The sequence below is a fragment of the Cynocephalus volans genome, chromosome 3, assembly GCF_027409185.1.
Source record: "Cynocephalus volans isolate mCynVol1 chromosome 3, mCynVol1.pri, whole genome shotgun sequence".
NCBI classification, from domain to species: domain Eukaryota; kingdom Metazoa; phylum Chordata; class Mammalia; order Dermoptera; family Cynocephalidae; genus Cynocephalus; species Cynocephalus volans.
Genome location: NC_084462.1, coordinates 175828327 through 175853035, shown reverse-complemented (window position 1 = coordinate 175853035; position 24709 = coordinate 175828327). Strand labels below are relative to the sequence as shown.

General features: G+C 33.1%; 1 protein-coding gene across 14 annotated transcripts in view; it reads right to left on the bottom strand.

The window, feature by feature from the left end:
* PAPOLA (poly(A) polymerase alpha) overlaps nucleotides 1-24709 on the bottom strand; it is an 89893-nt gene that overhangs the window by 50161 nt on the left and 15023 nt on the right. For 7 of the 14 annotated variants that reach the window (XM_063092272.1, XM_063092270.1, XM_063092273.1 and 4 more), the window contains exons 4-16: nucleotides 21511-21592; nucleotides 19724-19833; nucleotides 19269-19322; nucleotides 16722-16833; nucleotides 15543-15632; nucleotides 15314-15452; nucleotides 13664-13736; nucleotides 12233-12353; nucleotides 11564-11659; nucleotides 11196-11280; nucleotides 5484-5537; nucleotides 4849-4968; nucleotides 3373-3482 (exon numbers count right to left, since the gene is read on the bottom strand). In XM_063092272.1, coding sequence (XP_062948342.1) covers nucleotides 3373-3482; nucleotides 4849-4968; nucleotides 5484-5537; nucleotides 11196-11280; nucleotides 11564-11659; nucleotides 12233-12353; nucleotides 13664-13736; nucleotides 15314-15452; nucleotides 15543-15632; nucleotides 16722-16833; nucleotides 19269-19322; nucleotides 19724-19833; nucleotides 21511-21592 — 1246 coding nt within the window. The remainder of the gene's footprint in view (nucleotides 1-3372; nucleotides 3483-4848; nucleotides 4969-5483; nucleotides 5538-11195; nucleotides 11281-11563; nucleotides 11660-12232; nucleotides 12354-13663; nucleotides 13737-15313; nucleotides 15453-15542; nucleotides 15633-16721; nucleotides 16834-19268; nucleotides 19323-19723; nucleotides 19834-21510; nucleotides 21593-24709) is intronic. The other 7 variants (XM_063092275.1, XM_063092279.1, XM_063092281.1 and 4 more) reach the window with 2 other exon arrangements.

Genomic DNA, 24709 nt, shown 5'->3' with positions numbered 1-24709 from the left:
ATACTGCATATCTGTAAAACGATCGGGTCAAACCCCTAACGTGACATAATTTATTGTTTGAGTAAACTCCTTTTATAAGGTGAACATAATGAATAAAGCACAAACTACATTGATTTTTTTGGTGTAGTAACTCTTTATGTAGCTCTTAAAGTAGTAACTTTAAAGATAACTCTAAGAAATGGCAGAATTAGAGTGAAATGGTTTCACAAAGCCATAACCTTTTATGCTACCAGTATTATTTAAAATTTTACCCAAGTATGTAAAACATGCAGCAAAATAAAAGTCAAACTTACTGAACCTAAAGATACTTTTACAAGAATCTGTAAGATAAAATTTTAAGTAATGACATATTTTCTATTACAGAAATAACCCAATAACAGAGGTCACAGGTATAAAAAGAAAATGCCACAAATAAATAAATCCAAATTATTCAGATCCAGAGGAGCCCAAAATGGAAAAATTCAGTCAGTTACTCAACAATTATTCATTGAGCACCTATACTGTATTCACACTATTCTAGACACTGGAGATACAGCAGTGAATAACAAAAACAAAAAGAGCCTCAGAGTCTACATTCTAGTGTTGAGAATAGAATACATAAAGTAAGTAAAATATGTTCCATATCAGACAGTGATAAGAGCTATGAAGAAAAATTGAGTAAGGAAGAGGATAAGAAGCTCAGCCTGGAAACTGAGTTGACGTATGACTGCAGATTTAAATGAATATGATGAAGTGAGAACTGACAGTATCTGGTGGAATAAATAGCTTCCACAGAGAGCAAACATCAAGAAAAAAATGCCCTAAGCAGTAGAATATGCCTGGAACATTTGAAGAACAACAAAAAGACCAATGGAGAAGAAGAAAAGTAGAGATCCATAATCCCTTATCTGCAACTCTAAAATACCAAAAACTCCCAACACAGAAGTTTTTGCTAAGATTGGCATCAAAACTCACCTATCAACAAACCCTGATCCGAACTCCTTGTGGCTATTTGGTCTTTACTCTTTGCTTAATGTGAATATCTACGGTTCTTTACAGAAATGTTACTGTCTCTGATTACCAAATGCTGCTCAAGGCCCCACTGGGTATATATTACTTACTAACTTTATTACCTTTCCGGTCCCAAGACATATGGATAAAGGATTGTTGAATTTATAATTGGAGATGAGGTCAGAGACACAATAAGAAGGCCAAATCAGGTAAAGGCTTGCAAACCACAGTAAGAACTTGGACTTTTATTCTGAGTGAAATGGGTAGCCATTGCAGGCTGTAAACAGGTGAAACACAATTTGGCTTAAAAATATCATTTGAATGCTAATTGAGAATAGGTGAAGGTGGGCAAGGGCAGAACAGAAAAGCTGTGGCAGTGTCAATAATCCTACAGAGCAATAAGAGTGGCTTGAACTAGGATGACAGCAGTGGAAATAGTAAAAAGTAGCAAGAACCTCAATGTATTCAGAAAGAAAAGGCAAAAAGATTTCACAGTGGATTGATATCAAGAAGGGGAAACACAGGAGTTAAAGTTAACTCCAAGGTTTCTAGCTTGAATAAGTAGAACAACTTGAAAAGAAGCTAGAGAAGATTAGGGGTGATAATTTGTTTTGAACATGTTAAATCTGCTTTATTAAAAAATCACATAAAGTATTCCATTAAAATGTTTCAAGATACAGAATAAATTATTTTCTTCCCAAAATACCTGAAAGATCCTTGAAAATCTTGATGGTTCATTAGTACAATCTTTAATAAACAGCCCGACTTGCATGTAATGTACAAATTTTCTAATTCAAGTATCTCTCTACGACTTGTTAGTTCACAGATAATGTTAACATTAGAATTTTTATTTCAATAAAAAATATTTCTGTGGTTTTCCGCAAGTGGAGTATCATCCTACATACGACATCCTAAAAAGCTGTAGAGTTATTTTTATAGTAAGTCACAATGACTAAGGGTTGCTACTGGCTAGAGACACTAGATATTCTTCAGTGTGGACAATTCCACCCAATGAAGAATTGTACCATATCCTACCTACATTCCTGAAGATGAAAAACCTACTTAACAATTATTTGAACTAAGAACTTAAGCCAAATTTACATAAAATCAGAGTATTTTAATCTGAAACTTCCAGGAACACAACTACCATGTATATCAAAATTAGATCTTTTAAAAAAAATTTTTCGGGCCGACCCGTGGCTCACTCGGGAGAGTGCAGTGCTGATAACACCAAGGCCCCGGGTTCGGATCCCATATACGGATGGCCGGTTCGCTCACTGGCTGAGCGTGGTGCTGACAACACCAAGTCAACGGTTAAGATCCCCTTACCGGTCATCTTTAAAAAAAAAAAAAAAAAAAAAAATTTCAACTTTCACTCCTATCATGTCACCAATGGCAACACTGCTAATGGTATCAGAATCATAACAGGTAACACCTGTAATCAGTCAGCATTCACAGATGTCACATTGCTAGTGATTCTACATAAAGATGCCACCATCGGACTAGTAAAGTATGTCTTCTAGTGTCGTTGTACCTGAGCATTCACATACTGAAATACTTTTCCTTTTATTTCTCTTGTATAGTACACTTAATATATGATACTGACTTTTTAACAAATTAAATTTTTCTCTCTCCAAATAGATGAAAAATGTTTTATGTTAAATATAAATGGTATCAGGAGAAAACTCCCCTTAGTGCACAGGTAAAAATGCCACTTCTTAAAATTTTTTTTAAATCCGGGGTGGGGGAGTCGGGGGAGAGATTTGAGAGAATAGGATTAGCCCTTAAGGAAGATGCACAGTTGTTCCATGCATATTCACCATTCCCTTGAAAAGCTGGGCATCTACAAAAAGCCTTAGATTCTGTCAACTACATCCACCATCTGGTCTTCAGTGAAAACATACTACCTTTTTTCTCAGGCACAGATCAACGCAAAATATAAACTTAATCATCCTATTCCCCACATATGAATTGACACTTGAACCTATATTTAACAAACAGAACAAATTTCAAGTCACCAGAAGTTTAGTGTCATCAGCCCCTAAGGTTCAAAATAATTAAGGCAGTCATACATAGACTCAATCTTCTGGACAACCACATATTCAGGTTGTTTGTAACTTCCTAAGGAATTGTGGATAGCTCAAATCTAAAATAGTTCTATTAAGTTTAAAGTCCATCACAATAGAGAAAAATCATTTATATATTAGACGTTACTAAAACTAGGAACTAATACAAAAACATTAAGATTATTTTGATGATCACTGTTCAATATTCCCAAGTAATTTCAACAGTTATTGCAAATATCACTGACCGTGGTGTACATCAAGACAAATGCAAATAAGCAAGCACTTGAATGTTTTTATCATCCAAGTACAGACATACCTGTATCTGTGAAAGACTGAATATCATAGGTGAGATCAACACTGAGGTTTTCAGAGTTTTCTGTTTTTTTAAACACTAATCCAATCACCCACATTGTGCGAAATTCTTCCCTGCAAAGAAGAATATTGCTATAGTTTCTCAGGACTTCATGAAAATATAGCTATCAATGTGGTTGACAACCTGAGGTATATGGAAAAACTTGTAATACAAATATCTGAGCAAACTCAAGTTCTAAACCCAAACTTCATCAAAAATCGATGTCTTTCTCCACATGTGTCCTCTGTATTCCTATTACTACATAAACAATCAGAGTCCCAGGACCAATATACACTAACTGTAGACATTGATAGCCAATGTTCTCAATGATGATTCTGAAGTACCAAAGGCACAGGAACCAAAGAAGAAATATGTTCAAACTAATGAAGGGAAAAGAATAATATTAACTTTTAGAAAGTCTGACACACTGAAGATTTTCCAGATGTAAAAATTTAACTGAAACTTAATATATACTTCAACTTTTAAAATTCGATTTAAAAGGTCATGTAAACAGCAATTTGAATGACTAAAGCTTAACAATAGAAGCAATTGGTGATTCAGCTACTTTTGACATTTAAAATTTTATTTACTGAGTAAAACATCATATAAGTCTTCCAATAAAGACTGCAGTAACAAAAACTAGTAATGAACACTTAATGACATATCTACAGAATGGAACATCATACAGTCTTTTAATAATTAAAACTGCAATAACCAAAAACTTGTAAAAAGTTCAAATAACTCCTTTCCATGACTGCAAAAGAAAAAAAAAATTACATTATCAGAATAATAGTTGTTATATAATACAATCTTAAGTGATCCTTTCACCTTTATCTTTCAATCTTTAATGCTGCTTTATTTATTTATTTTTTTTAAGTTCATTACTAATACTCCCGTAACCCTCCAAATGCTATAAAGTACAGGTAAAGCAGAGTCTCATATTAAAGAGCCTCAAAAGGACAAAGTGAGCCTGCTTGTATTTACATATCTTCTCACTGGTCCAAAATCCAACACAAATCAGATGTTTACAAGGTCATATTAAAATATGTTCCCTTTTTAAAAAATTAAGGTAAAAAGTAAACCACTTACGTATGGTATAACAGCTATTCCAACAACTATAGTACAATATGGGAGAAGAAAGGAATGTTAAGAAGAAATGCTAAAGACAGTATTACAGCAGATCTGCAGAATTTGAACCCTACTTAGGTACTCATAATTAGAGAGTATTATCAGAGAAAATAACTTATTTCAGTGCTGATTTTTCTCAAGAAATAGACTTTCTCTTCAATGTTTCTGATCAGGAAAAACTAAGTTAGAAATTCCAAATTGGTTTTGAGCCATATGTAGTCAACAGAATAGTGACACGAATTATAAAAATTGCCTATAAAAGTTTCTATAAGTAAAAGTTGAAAAGGGGCCTGATTAAATTAGAATCCTTACTTGTCAGGATTTTCTTTGGGTGCTGGAAATGACTGGGGATTCACATGAGCCAGTGTAATAAATTCATTCTTCTCCAAGCTTCCAACCAGGATTCGGATTTTTGATTCCACCAAGCCCACCCTAAATAAATGTCACTTTGCATTAATAAAAGTTTTAGTTAACTTAAAAAAAAAAAATCAAATGTATAAAATCAAATGTTTATGTTAAGAATATGAAGATGATAAATAACTTAAAATACACAGCAGGGCAGTTCAATTGGCTGAACCCCCAAAGACAAAAGTAAAAGCCTTATGCTCTACCCAAAAATGCTGAACCGGGGGGAAAAGAGAAACAAGGCACACTTCATTCAAACCAGAAAGGTTACAAACGATAAAAAAAAAAAATCACCAAGTTCGAACAAAGCACTTTAAGTATACAGCTAAGAAATGATACATGGATCTTTATAAAACAAACAAAAAAGTGTACATGAATCCCCTAAGTCTTATACTTCCATTACAAGTTGTAAAGCTCCATTCATGAAAAAATCAAACCCAAATGGATGTTTTAAGAACTTCCTCCCATCTCCTACTGTGTTCCGCGGCTATCTGATTAACTTGGAAGTTTATTTTTCCTGTAAAGTCTTATCTTATACTCACCATTCTAGGCGTTGTTTTTCTGTTGGTGCACTTGCTAGAAGTACAATATAATGCCTTTGAAGATAAAGACAACATGCTATTTATTTTATTTACATGTTTTGTGCTGGATATTAAAACCATAATGTAATAAGCTTCCTTATAGTTACAGATCATTAATTTAGCAAGAAGAACTGCAATATGAACATCATGTTAGCTAATTTCCACACATTTCTAACTACTGGCAATTTTAATTTGTCTTAAAAAGATAGCAATTTTAGAAATAATTACCAAAAGAAAAGCATCAAGAAGGCTGAATAAACATTAACTGGTAATTTTGTTCAATGACTTTGGTAGAGTGCTCTACTCATAAAATTAAAGAGCGGCTCGCTAAAACATAATCTATTAAAACAAAAACGTATCAACAAGAACAAAACACCAGAACTTTGGCCACAAAAACATGATCACTAAATATACATTTTACAACAATAACTTCTACTAAAAATTTACAACAATAACTTTCTACTAAAAAAGAGAGTATCAAACATGTCATGCTCTTTAATCCAAATTAAATGGTAGCAAAAATTAAACTGAATACTTAAGTTAGGCCCCAACTTAAGTATTGATTTTTCCCAAGTAACAGTATAAATTTCTATGACAAAGAAACAGACATCACAAACTTGACAGCAACAAAGAAATCTGATTTCTATCCAGAATTCAGTCCCATTCAAATTAAAGAAAAGGCAAACTTTTTTTCAGAAAATACCATCACGACCAAATACCTATCCTTAAGTAGTTTTAAAACAAACTATTACTAAATTGCAATTACTGTAATTCAATTTCCTAAGGCAAAAAAAGTTCAGTCCGATATACCCTTTTATGCATCCATTTTAGAAGTGCTAGGAGCCAAATCTCACACCAGAAACTTTACTTCAAAAAGCAAACTGGTATCATTATCTAATTTGGCAGTAGGACAAAAAAATTTCATTTTACTCTTTTAAAACTCTGAAACTTTTCTGATGTTTTCTATCATATTATACAAGTCAGGTTTCTATCCAAAAACAAGAGTCTAACCTAGACCCAGAAAAAAACTACCAACTATGGTTAAAAAAACATAAGATTTCAGGCAAAGAAAATAAAAGATTTTAGGCAACGTTATTGAAAGGTTTGGCTAATTTAAGCATTTTTTAAACCACAGCATATTTGAAAAATAGTTACTAATTTTCATAGCTATGTAACCCTTGACAGTTCTAAGACTTGTGTACCTCATCAACAATACCTGTCTTATCGTAGAGGCATTATAAAGTTCAACTGAATTAACATCAAGTATTTATAATCTTAAGGTAACAAGAGGTAAAAATAAAAGAAATGAGACAGATATATAGATACACACACATACACACACTCACTTTAAGGGTTCCTTGTCCAAAATGCTTGGGACCAGAAGTGTTTCAGATTTTGGATTTTTTCAGATGTTGGAATATTTGCAGAATGACATACCAGTTGAGCATTCATAATCCAAAAATCTAAAATCTGAAACGCTCAAATGAGCATAACATGGGCACTCAAAAAGTTTTGGACTCTGGAGCATTTTGTATTTCAGATTTTTGGGTTAGGAATGCTTGACCTATATATATAATAAATATGGAAACGTGTATAGATATGTGAATATGCAGTCCAAATCCATACAGACCAATATTTCCTTTGTTCAGCATTATTTGAAAGAAGCCACATACATAGAGCAAGCACAGATGACCCAAATAAATAATAAAGATCACATAAAAGCACTAAAAGTTCATGCATTTTATACACAGAAAACCAATATTCGAGAGGCCTAAATGGTCTTATCAAATGAAATCTTAACAAGCTCAGCAACCTGATTTCTAGATCCCTGAGACATTAAAAATGGCGAATTTTTTTTTTTTAAAGGGAGATGAAGAGCTCTCTCACAAAAATATTGCAGTTTATAACGGGAGACAACAAAGTATAAAAATCAGGCATGCACACAAAAACTCAAACACACAAAGGTGTCTGGGGTTCACCTTATGTAAAGATTAAACTCCTCTAGTTCTAAATCACTCTTTTACCACACTATTAAAAATATTCATAAGAACGACCTGAGTCTTCAACAAAATCTTTTTTTTTTTTTTGGGACCCGCATTCAGCCAGTGAGTGCACCGGCCATTCCTATATAGGATCCGAACCCGCGGCAGGAGCGTCGCGGCCCTCCCAGTGCCGCACTCTCCTGAGTGCGCCACGGGCTCGGCCCCAACAAAATCTTAAATGATATACAATGTTCTCTATTTACAAAGGGAAAATATACAAACCATTTGAACATAATTTTGTTGGCAATTCAATGTTTAAAGTTTTGAAACATAAAGAATTCAACTTTGTTTCTTACTGAAATGTGGTGGGGGGCGGAGAGTATCCACTCTACATTGCATATGCACAAAAGCATATATTTACGTATAGGTAAAGCTGTTAAATAACTCTAACAAGTATTTATGCTAAAGTTAAATATCCTTTACTCAGCCACATTTAAGCAAATTTGAATTGAGATATATAAAATGCACTAACTAAATTTAATAGAAATAATCTGCAAAGATTTTACATGAGTCATTAGGAATTCATTTACAAAACAAAGGCTCATTTAAGAAATTGAAAACATCCCAACTTCATTCTCCAAAAAGGTACACTTTTAAGTTTTAAAAACCAAAATTTGTATTCAATTATAAAAGTTCTTAGAGCACCGAAACCATATAAAAGTACTTCTAAGTTAGAGTATATTACTTTGTTGTACCAAAACACGTAATCCCCTATTTCACGACTGCCAAGTTTGAAACTGTCACTCTTAAGATGCTCAAATGCCTCTGGGAGACACTCAGAAGTCTTAATGTAATTGTCATTATCTTTTCCCCAAATTTAAAGATTACCATATAGCTTCCAATAAATATTCAACTATAAAAATGTATCCCAAATGAATTGAAACCTATGTAAAAAGTCCTACAAACACTTATTTGCTGTATTTACATAAAAAAGCATTTTGTAAGTAGGCTTCCTGGCCATTTCATCTCAATATTTTACTTGGGAAGATCACAGTTCAGATATGTACACTGAAAAACCTTCACAAATTGTTACAATTCTAGGCTGGCCCATGGGTCACTCAGGAGAGTGCGATGCTAATAACACCAAGGCCACAGGTTTGGATCCTACATAGGGATGGCCAGTTGGCTCACTCACTGAGCATGGTGCTCACAACACCAAACCAAGGGTTGAGATCCTCTTACCGGTCATTTAAAAAAAAAAAAAAAAATTGTTGCAATTCTATTTTTAAGGAATTCAGAACCAAGAGTTAGTTTACTATTTAAAAAAACAAAACAGATTTTAAGGCTAAATTATTTTATACATACTTATTAAAATTGATGTTACACCTTAGAGAACATTCTGATTTTAACATCTTTCCCTCGTTTCCCAGTAAAATGTAACACCTGAAATAAGTATTCACATTTCCTAATGTTAATGATTTATTTTACTGCTAATGACTTAAGTGTTAACTTGAATACTTTAATATGAAAAATATTTCTTAGAACTCTAAATTTCACAAAATTATGTTACCCCTTTTTCTCAAGGAACACTGTCTCTTTCTGGCAGATGATTTTTTTTTTTTTTTTTAATTGTTCTTTCTGGAAGATCATTAGTCAGCTTTTTAAGATAAATGAAATTTCCTCCATGGCTCCCTCCCTTCCAAGAATGGCAGGTATGTTTCATATGATTTAAAACCCTACGTATACCAAAAAGCAATGCTTTCAGGATATGCTTCAAATAAGGCTTAACTAACTTTGACTCAAGGGAAAAAACTAAGGATTTCACAATTCACCTGTACAGCCAATTTGGGGGGGTATTTCATGTTAAGGACATGTTAAAAATTCAAAGCTGTGAATACTTCCAAAAACTTAATGATGGTCATCACAGTATCTTAATAAACAGGGAGATTATTGGAGAAGAGTTAAAAATATCAACAGAATTTGGTACAGATAAAATTAGATCATTGACATGTTTTCAAATCTTTATTTTCCCAGGATACTCAGCTGAAATTTAAATTTTCCTGATATAGTTCCCTCTACTTGTTCCTACTTCCTTATATCTAATGTTTAATTAAAGTCATTTTTGATAAGCTATAAAGATTTGAGTGTTTTAGGAGAACTCAGTAAAGACAGTAACATATAATCTTTTAACGAGTCAAATCAAAGACCTTACAGGTACTATCTGGCAAAGATTGAAGTACAGTTTAAAACTTTTAAAAGGAACGATAACCCAGCTTTAAAAAAAAAAAAAAAAGCACCAAAGTTCTAATAATGTGAATTTATTCAAATGAAATGACACTGTCAAGGTTTGTTCAATTTCAACATTAATCTTTCTTAAAGGAAGCCACTTAAGTAGGTTATTTTCAAGAACCTCTTTCTACCCACCTCTTACTCCTATTCTATAAGTAAGTAAGATAGGACAAAGAATGAACCTAGTTTCATCTTTGATTCTCAGGAATTAAAAGATGCTCATACTTTTCTGTTAAGACCATTTTCTTTATTCTTCTCCTTATGTATAATTATGTCCCTTTTACACTGTAGCTTTAAAAATATCAGTACATATGTTTATTAGTTTAACTGTTCAAAGGCAGTTCCTCATCAACACTGGTTAAAATAAAAAAAAAAAAAAAAAGATCTGCCAAATGGAAAGCACAATTTATGGGGAATAAGTAATAAAACAAGAGCATTCGGTATTATGCTAAATTTTTACTGACAACATAGTGCTCCCAGAACACAACAGTTAAGCTGCTCCATTATTGCTTGTTCATGCAAAAGATACAGAAACAAAACACAGAGACATCATGAAGGTCATCATTCTTGTTTTTAATTGGGGAAATAGCATAAAGCAATCTTGCTTAGATTATTACAAAACACAAGCCAACACAAGATCAAATGGTCAGGAAAGTGTCAAGCATTAAAAAAAAATTTAAGTGGGACTTTTGCAAATTTTCAGCCCAGGGCAAATAAAAGTGCAAGTCCGTGTTTTTTTTAAAAAAATAAGATTTATTATAACTTACATTTTTCATCAAAACCAACACACTTAATAAGGCTTTTAACCTGTACTAAGGTATTAAACCATTATATTAAAACCATAAGTAAAAATTATTCCACTCAGACCCCAAAACTATTTGTAGAAATATTTGAAGGGGCTTTATTAACACTGGGGGGAAATGGTAGGCCAATAATGTGCTATAGCTATTGAAAACATTTAACTGTCTATATATATTGACATTTTCTTAGTTTTATCTACATTATAAAGAATCTTAATGATAAACAACTTTCCATAATTAGACAAAATTAGTTTCTGAATAGAGAATATTAACTACAGGTTTTAAAAGTTCACCCATTTGCCTAGGTACAGATTTACTGTCTTGGTCATAACTGACATATGCCTATAAAAATGATGTTGCTACAAAGAGGAGTTTGGTTAGATCAGAGAGCAAAACCATAGAGGCCATACATTACCCTGACAAAGAAAAAATAAGGAGTTTACTGAAAACAGTTATGTCCTTTGTGACAGGAAAAGAAACTCTATACAAGATGTTTAAAGGAATATCTGAAACAGCACTAGTCTAGAAAGAAGAGATGTCATATACGCTATTAAACCATTACTTAAAAAAGCAAAATGTCTGACATGCCTTAAAATACATACTTGTACTTTTGAAAGAAGTTTGGAGCTTCAAAAAGTTTGGACCACTCTGCCTTACTCAGCAAAATTTCATCTGTGATAGCAAGACCTAAATTAAAAACATATTAAAATATTTGCATGCTTCAGTCTAACAATCTAGAATTTTAAATAATCTTATACACACCACATGCATTTACCATAATCCTAAAACCATAATTTTAACAAATAAAAGTTTTAGTTTATGACTTGAGAGCATATTCTTACATACACATACGTATACACTTCATAATAACTGGAGGATTTTTTGAGAGCCAGGTTTCTGGTAAAGGACCATTATTCTAAAATGCCATGCTCACAGAATGACTTTCTCAAAACTGAAGCACTGTAGTTACCTGAGAAGGAAAACTTTCCCATATACTTTGTTTCATGCCTCTCTAAAAAGTTTTCTGCTGTTTCTACAGGGATAGAAGCATCTTCCCATTTAAAGCCTATTTAGACAATAGGAAAGATTTTTCAATTTCTAAATTTAAAGCTGGTAGTTGTACAGCTGATTTTACTTCCTTGACTGCTTTCAGTCAAACCAAATACCCTGTCCCATTTATTTCCCTCAAAGACCATTTGGTAATAGCTACACCTTCAAACTAATACTTACAACTAGGGTTCAAAAAAGTTAAAAATCTTCCAAAATAATGGGCTCTTTGGTCCCAATGATGCTCAAAGCTCTTTCCCAGGAGTATACAGCCTTCTAAGCATCTCTCATGTCACACAGTGGAGGCAAACTGATACATATAATTTTACAAGGCAATAGTATGACACTTAACCAGCCCACAATGGCCCAGCTAAAAATACGGTTTTAAGTGTTTGTTAATAATCCAACAAATAATCAAAAGTAAATTACCTAAAACTTTTCTGCGTCAATACTCTTATACCATAATAAATGAATGCCAAAATCCACTTAAGTGAATATTTTCTTTCAACTTAAACTACATAGCTGACTAACAGGTCTATAATGGTATGTAAATCCTTCGTGTATAAAGGAGAGCATAAGCATAAACACTTACCTTGTTTAAACTCCTCAACCATGACCATCCGTGTTGAAACGGACACATTGTACGTGGAGTTCTGTTGTGGGTATGCTGGTGTAATTATAGGCATAAGATGGTACCTATCACTGGGGTTTACCTACATACAACAACAGCCAATCAGTTTCTTCAAGTACATAGCAACAGATACTTGGACTTTTTACCCCTTGTTAAACTGAACCAATGATTAAATTTCATTTATTCATAGCTGGAGTTGAGAAAGAAAAACCACGTAAGGAGACATTGCTTTTACAGGAATTCTTTATAGAATGAGAGAATTGGTCTTAACTGAGTTTCAATCATTTGGGCATGACTATTTTGGCAATCTTACTAGAAATACTGTGCCTGCAGAGCAAAAATGTTCTACCTGGGAATCTACTGATGTTTAGTTTTTCTTCATTCAACAACAGAAATGGAGATGCACACACAATTACACTTTAAATAAATGTAAGGCTACAATATGTTCTGTGTAAAACTAATTTTAAACAAGATGGAAACTTAGCTTTTAAAATACCCTTAGGTTTAAGGAGTTTATGCCTATTAACACTTGGTGAAATTACATTATCCATGTTGATAACATTTTAGGAGAAAATGGGATGATTTACTGTTAATCTGTATACTAATGATAAATAGCCCCACAAAAGAAAGTGTAATCTCACATCCTCCAAAATCAAAGGCCTTGAGATTTGGAAAACCTGGAAATACATAGCTTGATGTAATTCAACAGAGCTTAAAGTTTTTGATATTGGAATAAGATAGCAAATTAATTTTGAAAAACAGAATTTCATAAACCTAGAAAGTATTATTCAACCTAAATTTCGTTTCAATTGATAAAGTGCATGTTGTTAACATTTAAAATGAGTTAAGCAGTAAACGTCATAACTTCTCAAGAAACAGAATGAAAGCTCTTCTTTAGCCCAACCATGTTTTTGTCATCTTTGAAATATCTAACTCAATTTTTACAATTACATCATGGTAAATTAAAGTGATATTGCTTAGAAGTCATCTGCCCACATAAGCATTAAGCAACAGTTTTCCTACAACAACCCAATTTCAACAAAATACTTAGATCAAATAAAAAAATACAGGAATTTTTAGTATCCTTTTATTTTTTTTTAAGCACAAATGCCCACACAACTTTGACTTACAAGATAGTTCTATATAGAATAAATTAAAATGTTAGTGAAATGTGTATTAAAAACTATGTACAATTAAATATGGTTTACAGGGTACATAATTATGCTTCTCACATCAGAGGACAAGTATAGATGAAGTTATCTAAAAGAAAGTGTAATACGGATACGTCCACTCATACATAAAAAGCTGGGAAGTCTCCCTGGAGTTTATGCAGATGATTTTTACTTGTTATTGCACAGTGTGAATTTGTAGGGGAAAAAATAATACACTAACCCTTGGGTCCCATACAGGCAAATTAAGATTGCATTCTTCAGGCTGTTTCAATAGCACTGGATTTGGCCATTCCCTGTTTAAAAAGATTGTAGCACTTGATAAGACTATTGGATATTACCATCTAAACGTATTTTGTTAAACATATAGCATTTGTGATGTGATCCTTGTTCATTCAGTTTGCCCTCTTGGTATACATAACCTTTTGTTCCTTTCTGTCAACATTAGATTACTCAAAATACTTTTCCTCTAACCATGAAATTAACTCAAACTACTTGATAGTTTTCTTGGACTAAAGGCAAACATCTTCTATGCTTCCCAAAGAACTGATAAAGCACTATTTAAATAAAGAAGCACCATCCCAAGACATCTGATGTGTTCACCTCAACATTGAACAGGATAACCCCCCCCCCTTGAAAAGACAAAATCTTGTCCTTATACTAGTTTCATCCAAAGACAATTGAGAATTAAAAAGTCACTTCTGATTATAGTCAAAGGGGTATGAATAGTTACAAACATTAATTAGAAAAATCCTTCTCTATCTTATGACTTAAAAGTTAACACGAATTAGTGTAGTAAAACTTTATGGTATGAACACGTTTTCAAGAGGTGGTCTATAAATTAGCTACTTCAGTCCTTTATAGAAGAGATAAAAAAAAAATGAAAACCATCTGCCATCCTTAATATATCAAAGTTAGCTTCTTAAAAATATTACTAATTTATGTATGTGCAGTATTAAGAGAAATTCTGACATTCTTTAATCTTATCACACCTAATTACATATAATTAAGTGGTATCAAATACCAAAATAGCAGAATGTGTATTGAAAAGTGAGGCACAGTTCTGAATTACAAATTGTCTCCAATAACTCTAATTTTTATAAAATTACTAAAAAAGAAAAATTCTTTTTACAGAGTGAGGAGGGGCAGGAGTTGGCAAGAACAAGGATGGAAGATAAATCTAAGATAAACCTGTTTGGAAACCAAGAAGCCTCACCTTTTGGGTCATAGTAACTAATATGAAATGGCAATGATCTTCAATCTTAACTTTTCTTAAAAGAAATCATGGTTAACAAATGTGGATATCTTGAAATGAGGGAACTTTAAAAATAAAATCTCTCCTAGGTTAATGTCTAATCTAAAAGGGATCATCAATTGCTCTTTTTTTTTGTAAGCACCTTAATTTATTCTTTAAAGGCTTTTTATAAAATTTACATCTTTAATATATTGCCAAAGATAAATGGATAGTTGAAAGCAAAAAATAATCACCAAAAAAACTAATGGCCTATAGATTTACACAAACTCAGAAAGTGAAAGAGGTGGTAAAGTATAAGTTTTATCTAAAAGTAATGGATATCCCAACCTTTCAATAAACTGGATTTTAGCAGACGTTTTAGCTAAAATTCAGTTTACTAGGAGGGTAAGTTTATGCGAGAAAGATTAAATAGAATTTGCCTTACTATCTTAGCTAAGCTAGGGAAAAGGAATGGAGTTTAGGTTTGCCATTTTATATACGTGATCTCCCCAAGGCTATCTAAATGGCTATATCATGAACTAAAATTTGAATCTGAAACCAGCTGCAGAAATGTCATAGAAATAAGACTAAACTTCAGGTCTACAATCAATTTTATTTTAATATAATCTAAACACATACCATTTAGAAAATACCAAGAAAAATTTATGTACAAGAGTTGATGCTATTGCATTTGGATAAAGCTGGCAAGTTCTTGCTACTAGCATAGCCCAGGAAACACCACCGAGGAAACCTAATATATTGGAATAGATGTTGTGGCCTGTTGGTAAGGGAAAAGCAAAAAGATAAGTTAGTGTTGAATAAAAGTTTAAATATTTTTAATAAGCTAGCCAACAAATTCTGAACTCACGTTTGGCCCACAGTTTGATAGCTCTCAGAGTTAACCTGAAGTTGTCAATGTTTGGTACTAGATGTAAAATTTCATCGGTTACCCTGCAACCTGATTAATGGGGAGTGAAAAAACAGAATATTAAATCATCAGAAGTTTAATGATAATACTTCTAAATTTTCTGAGACTGACATCAAATTAAACAAAAACTTTTATTTGGTAGAATCTGTAATGTTAATTCAATAAAGAGGCAAAAAAAAAAAATTTAAAGTATTTACCTCTTATCATAAGCACTAACCTAAATCAAAGAAACTGAATTGTAACCTACCTAATCTCAAACTTTCAACTCATAATTAAAACATTTTCCTGTCCAGACATACTGAGAAGGGTACAATCCACTTACATTTCTGAAAGTTGTCTTTAAGAGGACGGTAACAAGCTATGCTAATATAAAATTGTTCAAAAGTAGCCCTTTTAACCTAACCAGCTGACAGCATTACAAAAAGGACATCAAAGGGGCCAGCCCGTGGCTCACTTGGGAGACTGTGGTGCTGATAGCACCGAAGGCATGGGTTCGGATCCCTAGGTAGGGATGGCCGGTTAGCTCACTTGGTAGAGCGTGGTGCTGACAACACCAAGACAAGGGTTAAGATCCCCTTACCAGTCATCTTTTTAAAAAAAAAAAAAAACCAAAAAGGACATCAGGATCAAAATTAATTAGGGTTATGCAGTGAAACTTAAGTCACTAGCAATAGAATACAAACATCAGATAGTCTTTTTAAGTGTTCCAAGCATCATTAATGACAGAAGAAAAGAAATAACAGTGCAAGATGAGTAAAATAAACTACTGGACACTCCTTTGTAGTCTATTAGGTAAAGCACGTTGTATTTGACTCAGTATAGCTTAATAAGATGGCTATAACAGGTTCATTACAAAACTTGAATTAAAAACAACTATTTAAGGGGCCGGCCCATGGCTCACTCGGGAGAGTGTGGTGCTGATAACACCAAGGCCATGGGTTCGGATCCTGTATAGGGATGGCCAGTTAGCTCACAGGCTGAGTGTGGTGCTGACAACACCAAGCCAAGGGTTGAGATCCCCTTACCGGTTATCTTTATTTAAAAAAAAAAAAAAAAAAAAAACTATTTAATATTTGACAAAAACTGTAACTATGGCAAAAGAAGTAGGCTTTGACATACCGTTAAGACTTCTTATGCATCTTATATCTAAATTTTTAAGCAGACTGTCATCTCGTAGGTCCAAATCTTCTGGAATAGTCTGCAGTGCTAATCTTGCAAACAAAATATCAATCTAAAACAAAAACAAAACTTAACATTCCATATCTGTCAAACTATTTTTAAGGCATTTCTATAAAGAAGAAAACTTGAGGTCTGGTCTGTTAGCTTGGTTGGTTAGAGTGCAGCCTTATAAGGTCATGGGTTTGGATCCCCATACTGGCCAGCCGCAAAAAAAAAAAAAAAAGATGATGATTTAATTCTCCTTGAAGCCATGATCTTCTCAGCAACTATGAACATGACATAGCCCCCCTCAAAAGCCCAAACTATATTAATTCATAGACAGGTATTTTAATCAGATAATGTTAAAACATGGTAATATAAAATGGAACTTAAACAAATACCTGACTTGTTATTTTATTCAGTTATTAGGAAATTTGATTTTTTAAGTTGGTAAAGTGCATCTACTGGATTCACTAAGTTAGCTAAATATATATACTGAATTCTTTAAAATTAATTGTTTAGTTCTTTGCCTATATATTGTGAGCTGATTATATATTACATATATCTTTATATTTAGTCCCAAAATACCTCTCAGTAAAAAGGGAGCTCCTTATGTATGAGAATGTATTGTCTGTAATACTACAGTTACGTTTTTTTCAATTTAGTTTTGAGTAAAAAGAAACAAGAACAAAAACAAAAACTGGGGAAAGCATGGCCTAAAACAACCAGAGTTAAGGCTAGTTTGAAGGCTTATAAAATTCAACTGACAAAACTGTTTTTCTTTTTTAAAGGAAAGGTGAGAGGGCAAAGAAACTTGGCACAGATCTGGTAATTATTCCTGAGGATGTGACTTCATGGTTCCAAAACTATGGATGTTGCTATAAACAAGCTTTTTTATAACAGCAGATAACTTTCAAAAGAAATATTTTAAGAGAATATTGTGAAAAAGCATTTAAAAATACACCTAAAGGATGGAAGGAAAAAACTGTACTGTTATTCAAATAAGTACTTGTGGTATAGGAAAAATTTTCCAATGAAACAGATTTCAAAGTCCAGTATCTCCCCCAATTTAGACACAAAGAGTATATGCTCATAAAACCACATAACTCAAAGAGCAACTCAGTGATGACACTGATATTTTTAAAAGTTAGGATGAAATTATTTCACAAAATGTTGAAATGTGAAAATGAAGAGATATTTCCTAAAAGTAGTATTATTTTATATAGCTTATATGATAAAAAACTAACATGGGGGCCGGCCTGTAGCTCACTCGGGAGAGTGTGGTGCTGATAACACCAAGGCCATGGGTTCGGATCCCATATAGGGATGGCCGGTTAGCTCACTGGGTAAGCGTGGTACTGACAACACCAAGTAAGGGGTAAGATCCCCTTACCAGTCATCTTTTAGAAAAAAAACCAAAAAACAAAAAACCTAACACATTAAATATTCCAAGCAGCCATCTGACTTTCATCTCCACCCTGCAAAGTTTATAAAGTTGAGTTGAGTCTCCCACAACAAATTTCCTCTTTGTGAGTAATGTTCTTTTTGGGAAAATGGAGCACCACCTTATACACCTTATATTACAGATTATTTTATATTTAACACTGATAGTAAATCAAAGCTACATGAACTTGAAAATCCTTTACCCCAAATTTAACACTGTATGTCTACTTATTAAGGTCAATCATTCAATTTTCATAAAAGATAGAGTTGGGCACCATATGCAGCAATTCTAGAAACAGCCCTTTTTGCCAAACAATAAATGATTATTTCTCTAGCTTCCAAACTTTTATAATCTTCACTATTACTATCAGGACTTTCCAGCACCATTATGTTCAGCAGAACTAACATAATAAGTAACTAAAGTTGCTTCACTGTCAGCTTTGTTTCTACTTTCCCTATACACATTGAAAGCAGCAAGGAGAAATATACCTCATTTCAAGAATCTGAGCTCATAAATCCTCCCTATCAGAAAACATTTCAACATACTACCACAGTTCACACTTTTCTCCCAACTTTTAAAAAATATTTAACTTAAGTGAAGTCAAAGGAAAGTGCTATTTGCAAAATCACTGTTATTACCTGAGTGAGAGTAAAACTACACTAAATTTGCATATGGAAAACTACCAAAGAAACTGTTTTGTAATAGCAGTTTAGTCTCAAGGTTTCTTCAGTTGGTTAAGAGCTCAGTGTTGATAACACCAAAGTCAAGGGTTCAGATCCCCTAACAGGCCAGCCACCAAAAAAAGAAAAAAAATTAACAGTCTTAAGGTTTCATTACTTCTATGTTTTAGTCCCTAATTTCATTGGTATTTCTTTTAAAAAACTAACAACAGTACATTCTACAAAGAATAGGCAGTCCCTTCCATTAAAAAAACCTGAATTGCTGTTAATATCACAACCAAGTCACTAATTTTAAAACTTTAAAATAAACCAAGATTTTAACCTATACCAATCAAAATTAGTGACACCACATAGCAAGAATGGTCAATTTGAATCACGCCTTACCTCTATTCCATCAAAACAAAGTTTGATAACTGGTACAAATGCCTCTTCAACAGCCTGTAAGAAAAAGTAAACAAGTTTAGTGTCTCTGAAACTACACATTAAGCCTCCACTAGTTTTAGTACTTTCAAATCAATGTGATACTTGAAATTGTTTAATATAACTTAGCATAATGCCTGACATAAAATAGGTTCTCAGCAACCAGCTTTACCACACTGGGATCTTCACTCAGACCAATCAGATCAGAAATCGAGGTTCAAATCCTTGATTTTGCTATTTATCAGATGTGTGATAATGGCTAGATTATAAAGAATAAACTGCAAACACACACATTAAGTGCTTAGAAGGGTCTGGCAAACTGCAAGACCTCAATAAATGATGGCTATACAATAAAATTCATACAAATGACTAAATAAAATTTTATAACCCCACCCCTTTCACCCCAAACATTTACGCACTCTTAAATCTTTTACTTCTTCCTGTAATTTCAACTTATCATAGAATGAGGTGAAAAAGTCACTTCGATCAACATGTCTTGGTGCAACACACAAGGCATCAATATCGGCACCTAAAAAAAATTAAACCCATCAACCACTAATTATTATTACAAGAAAATTATTTTGCATCTTATAATGGCATTATTTGAGGTTGACAATCTTTTTAGCATTATTCTTGTAAGCCTCTTAAAATGCTCCGAAATAAAAATTACTAGTCAGTAAAGGAAAAATATGGTTCTAATTAATAGGGTATGTTTTTTCCTGCAGCATCCTCTATTTCCAGTGGCCCATGTAAACCAAGAGTCCAAAGAAAGGTGGCTCAGACAGGACTTTCACGGTAAAGAGAAGGAATCTTTCAAGCACATCCAACATCTTGATGTCATTTGTCATAGCCACGTTCATTAATTAAACAAAAAAATATGGTTTTCCTCTACATACAAGGTTACTTCAAAAAGTTCATGGAAAAACAGAATTAAAAGATAAAACAAATCTTTTCATGAACTTTTTGAAATACTCTCATACTATGTGACTGGCTTCCTACCTGATCCCTAAATGTGAACTACAGAATAAACTTCAAGACAAGAATCCAAAGAGGCAGATTTAATTTAGTGCTTGACAGGAGGCTAGAATGAAGTACATAAGAAGAATACAAAAAGGAGGATTTAAATCAATAATTGAGATCATAAAAGGGAGAGATCAACGTGGAATCAGGTCAATGTACTCATTTTCCTATATGATGAGACGCTTAGGCACTACTCTGAAGGATGTTTATTTAGAATATCCATGTAGGGGGAAAAGGGTGTACAGTGCACAGAACAAATCAGAAGCAAATGTATTCCTGAGACAGAGAAATGGGAGATAGAGACAGAGAAGGATAGCAGAACACAGAGACCACTATACTGACAAATACTCTTAAAACACAGAGGTCAGTGGTTAATGGTTAGAGTACAGCCTCAGACTGCCTGAGTTCTACTGGTTCTGCTGGTAAACTATTCTAGCTTCATTGTCTCTTTAAGTATCAGACCCCTACTTACTACGTGAGAATAAAAGTACTGTGAGGAATAGCTCAGATAATGAAGAGCAAGAACTTAGTGCCCGATAAAAAGAAAGAGCTCAGTAAATGTTCTTTACCATGATAACACTTTTAGCGTATATTTATCTGCACAGAAAAAGTAACTACAAATGTAATTTAAAAATTCACAGTGACTACCAATCGCTGTGAATACACATTTTTTGGTTTGTTTTTGCTTAGCTATATGTTACAATGTCTACAGTAAAGGTACAGGGAAGAGAAAATACACAAGATTTTCTGAAAAGCTTTACTTCATTTTGTTCTGATTTCCCGAGTGATATTCTTCAGGTGGGAGAAAATGATATATGAATAGAGAGAGCAGCTGTGTCCAAAAGAACTCTCCAATGGGAAAAATGTTCTATATCTTCACTTTCCAATGCACTAGCCACTAGTCCTATCTGGCTATTCACCATATAAAATGTGTCTACCCTCTATTAAAAAAACGAATTTTTAATTTTACTTAATTTTAATACTGCATTGGACAGTGCAGGTATAGAAGGTAGTTATCATTTTATATCTTTCTTCTTAAATTTAGACTCTTTGAAGTCTAATTTAAATTTAGACTCTCCTCCATGCAAACCTAAGATGTATGATACAAAAGTAACTGAGATAGGTGATTATAATTTTTAAGAAATAAAAAAGTATTCCTTATCAAGATAAGGAATACAATATTTACCTTTTGTATGTACTCCTAATCTGTAAGATCCAAATGTAAAAATTTTTCCTCCAACATTTTCAATTACAGATTGTGGAAGATTCTGTTGTAACAAACAAAAGAGTTATTTTGCCAGTGGAGCCCAAGAGAAACTATTTCAAATGATACTGTACTTTAAAGACAATACAAAAGCCCAAGTAAAATTACAGTGCAAATTTACACAGAGGATATTCAAACTCTATAACCTCTAAAAAATATCAGCCCTTAAACTTTTAATAAAATGTTCTTCAGTAAAGACCCTTACTATTTTAGAATTTTGTCACATTTCTAGAAACTGCTATAAAGACTGTGGTAGAGAAGACCATGTGATCCTACAGGAGCAATGTGAGAATCAGAGATTTTATTCATGACAAAGATGCTACATAAAATAAATCATAAATGTTAGAATATAATAAAAACAGATATCCTGACTACTTAAAGGAAAAGATTAGATTCAGTGATTATACCAAATATCCCACAGTGCATTAAGAATATAATTTCACCATATCAAAAGTGACTTGAGGCCTGGCTGGTTAGCTCGGTTGGCTAGAATGAGGGGTTATAACACCAAGATCAAGGGTTTAGATCCCCAGACCGGCCAGCCGCCAAAAAAAAAAAAAAGTGACCTGAAAGTCAATGCTGCTAAATAATATTTTAGTTTTTAGATTCCCAAAAGGTTTTGGTGGGGTAACTTTACAAACAACTAAACTTACTGACACAGTTTCTTACTCAGAAAGAGTAGATTAACCATCAGAAAAAAAGGAGAAAGGGAAGCATTCAAGATTCATCTTCCTGGTCCTGGCACTACTATAAAGTACTATGGTGGTTATTTAATGGCCCTAGTCATAAGGATGATGTCTGTCCAAACAAAAAAACATTTTAATGAGTGTTAGGTCAATATTTCCTTTTATCTTCAAGTGTCTATTATTCAGTACCAGAACATATAAGAGACCATCCCCCAACCTGCCACCAAAAAAAACATAAATGACATAAATTGTTATTTCATACTCTGAAAACCCTAAAAACAAGTTCTCAAGATTCAGGAACTCCCTTGTTTTTTAAGGGCACATCTGGCCACAGCAATAGAGAAAAGAGACAAGCTATATGTTTAATGTTACATTTTTAAAAAGTAAACGGTTAGCCAGTTAGCTCAGTTGGGTGTTATAACACCAAGGTCAAGGGTTCAGATCCCCTTATCAAGCAGCCATCAAACAAACAAAAAAATAATACATTAAACAGTAAACAAAGCCGTTGTCTTCCTATATTTAGATATTTTAAAACTCAACTGCAATGCTGGTCTGGTTATCTAAAATAAGCCAGCAAGATGTGTGCAGAATTAGGCCTATAAAGGAAGTTAAGGAGAAACTACTTTAAAACATAGATCTGTAGACTTCGCTAACAAGACACACAAATCTTTAGGAGGAGCACTCTCCAACAGAACTTTTTGCAAGGATATTAACATTCTGAAACTGCGCTGTCCACTGCAATAGCCTCTAGTTACTTACCACTGGCGAGCTAGTGTAGCTACTGTGGTTAAGGATCAGAATGCTGAATTTCAGTTATTTTGGTTTAAATGGCTATATGTGCTTAGTGACTACTGTATTACCACACTCTCAGACATTAGAGTATGTTTATACTCATGATCACTGCAACCCAGAAATTAAGATTTCTTAAATTCAAGACATAAAAAAAAATTTGCAATCAAATGTTTTCTAAGTCTTAAGAGTATCGAACTATATATTAAACCAGTAGTTCTTAATTGGAGATAACTGTGCCCTCCCAGGGAACATATGGCAATGTCTGGAGACATTTTTGGTTGTTGCAGCTGTAGGGGAGAAAGGGGTGTGAACAGTACATACGTAGGCAGAGGCCAGGTATGCTATTTAACATCCTACACAGGACAGCCCCTACAAAAAAGAATTATCTGGCCCAAAAATATCAACAGTACCAAATCAAGAAATCCTATTAAAGCTTAAAACTAACCAGCTGAGGAAGAAATTCTCTCCACAAAAGGCAGATAAAGATAAAAATTTGTGAAGTCTAACCTCTTTAGCCCCATTTTCTAACCATTGCTACCTACAGAGCCAGCTCTGTGTAAGACACACAGAAAAATTTGACTAGAAATGAGCCTGACTTCATTAATCTCAGCAATTTTTCTTACCCTCAGGAAAGCCAGCAGGAAAGAACTGTATCAAGAATTACTGGTTCAATAAACTTACCAGGCACTCAAGTACCTGAAACAAAACTGTCAGTGAGACAGTACTCTGGTTTCACATTAAAGAAATACAAGTTCTGGCCTCATCTATTTGACTAGGGTTTGAACTTCAACTAAATATCCAGAAAAGAGCACCTACAAACCTATCTTTCCTACACAAGTTTAACACCAAGTCCAGTAAATGATTAAACAATACTTAAGCTTAGACATCTTAAGCTCATCTCAAAAAGATATCCTTTCCAAAATCTCATTTTCTATCAGAAATTCTATCAATAAAAAACATACAGTACATAAAGCCCACAATTTAGAATACTCCAGATGCTAAAGTTTTAATCAGATGTTTGAAATATATTGTACAATATTGCTTTTTAAAAAATTATAAATTTGACTAAAACCAAGACTTTAATTTTTCTTCTAAACTGACATCCTCTCTCCCTTGTCCAATGAGCTTTTCTTCTACTCTTGATTCTCTTCCCATCAATTTTTCAATTGTGTTAATCAAAAGAATTATACAGACAACTCTAAGATTACATTTCCTTTACCAGAAGCCCACCCATGGATTCATGAGTTGTATGTATTCATCAAAAAAAAAAAAAAAAAAAAAAATTAGGAACTCAAGAGAATAATACTATAAAAAACTAAACAGAGATATTCAGTTTGAAAGTCTGATACCTGAAAACCTAAAAAAGCTCACTGTATGATTCCTTAAAAGGTTACAAGATTCTCAAATATATCAAACATTTTTAAAGCATCTTTTCAAGGAAACATCTATTCCTGTGACGAGTATAAGTAGTTTGCAATTACTGAGTTTCAGTTTTGAAATGTTAAAACCAAAGAGCATTTATTACAAAAATCACTAAACTCAGTCAGTTTTTCTCACTTTCAAAATAACTTAGAAACAAAATATAAACGCTGTTATCAATAGTCTAAAATAAACTCCATGTTAAAGACTCTAAATCCATTCAA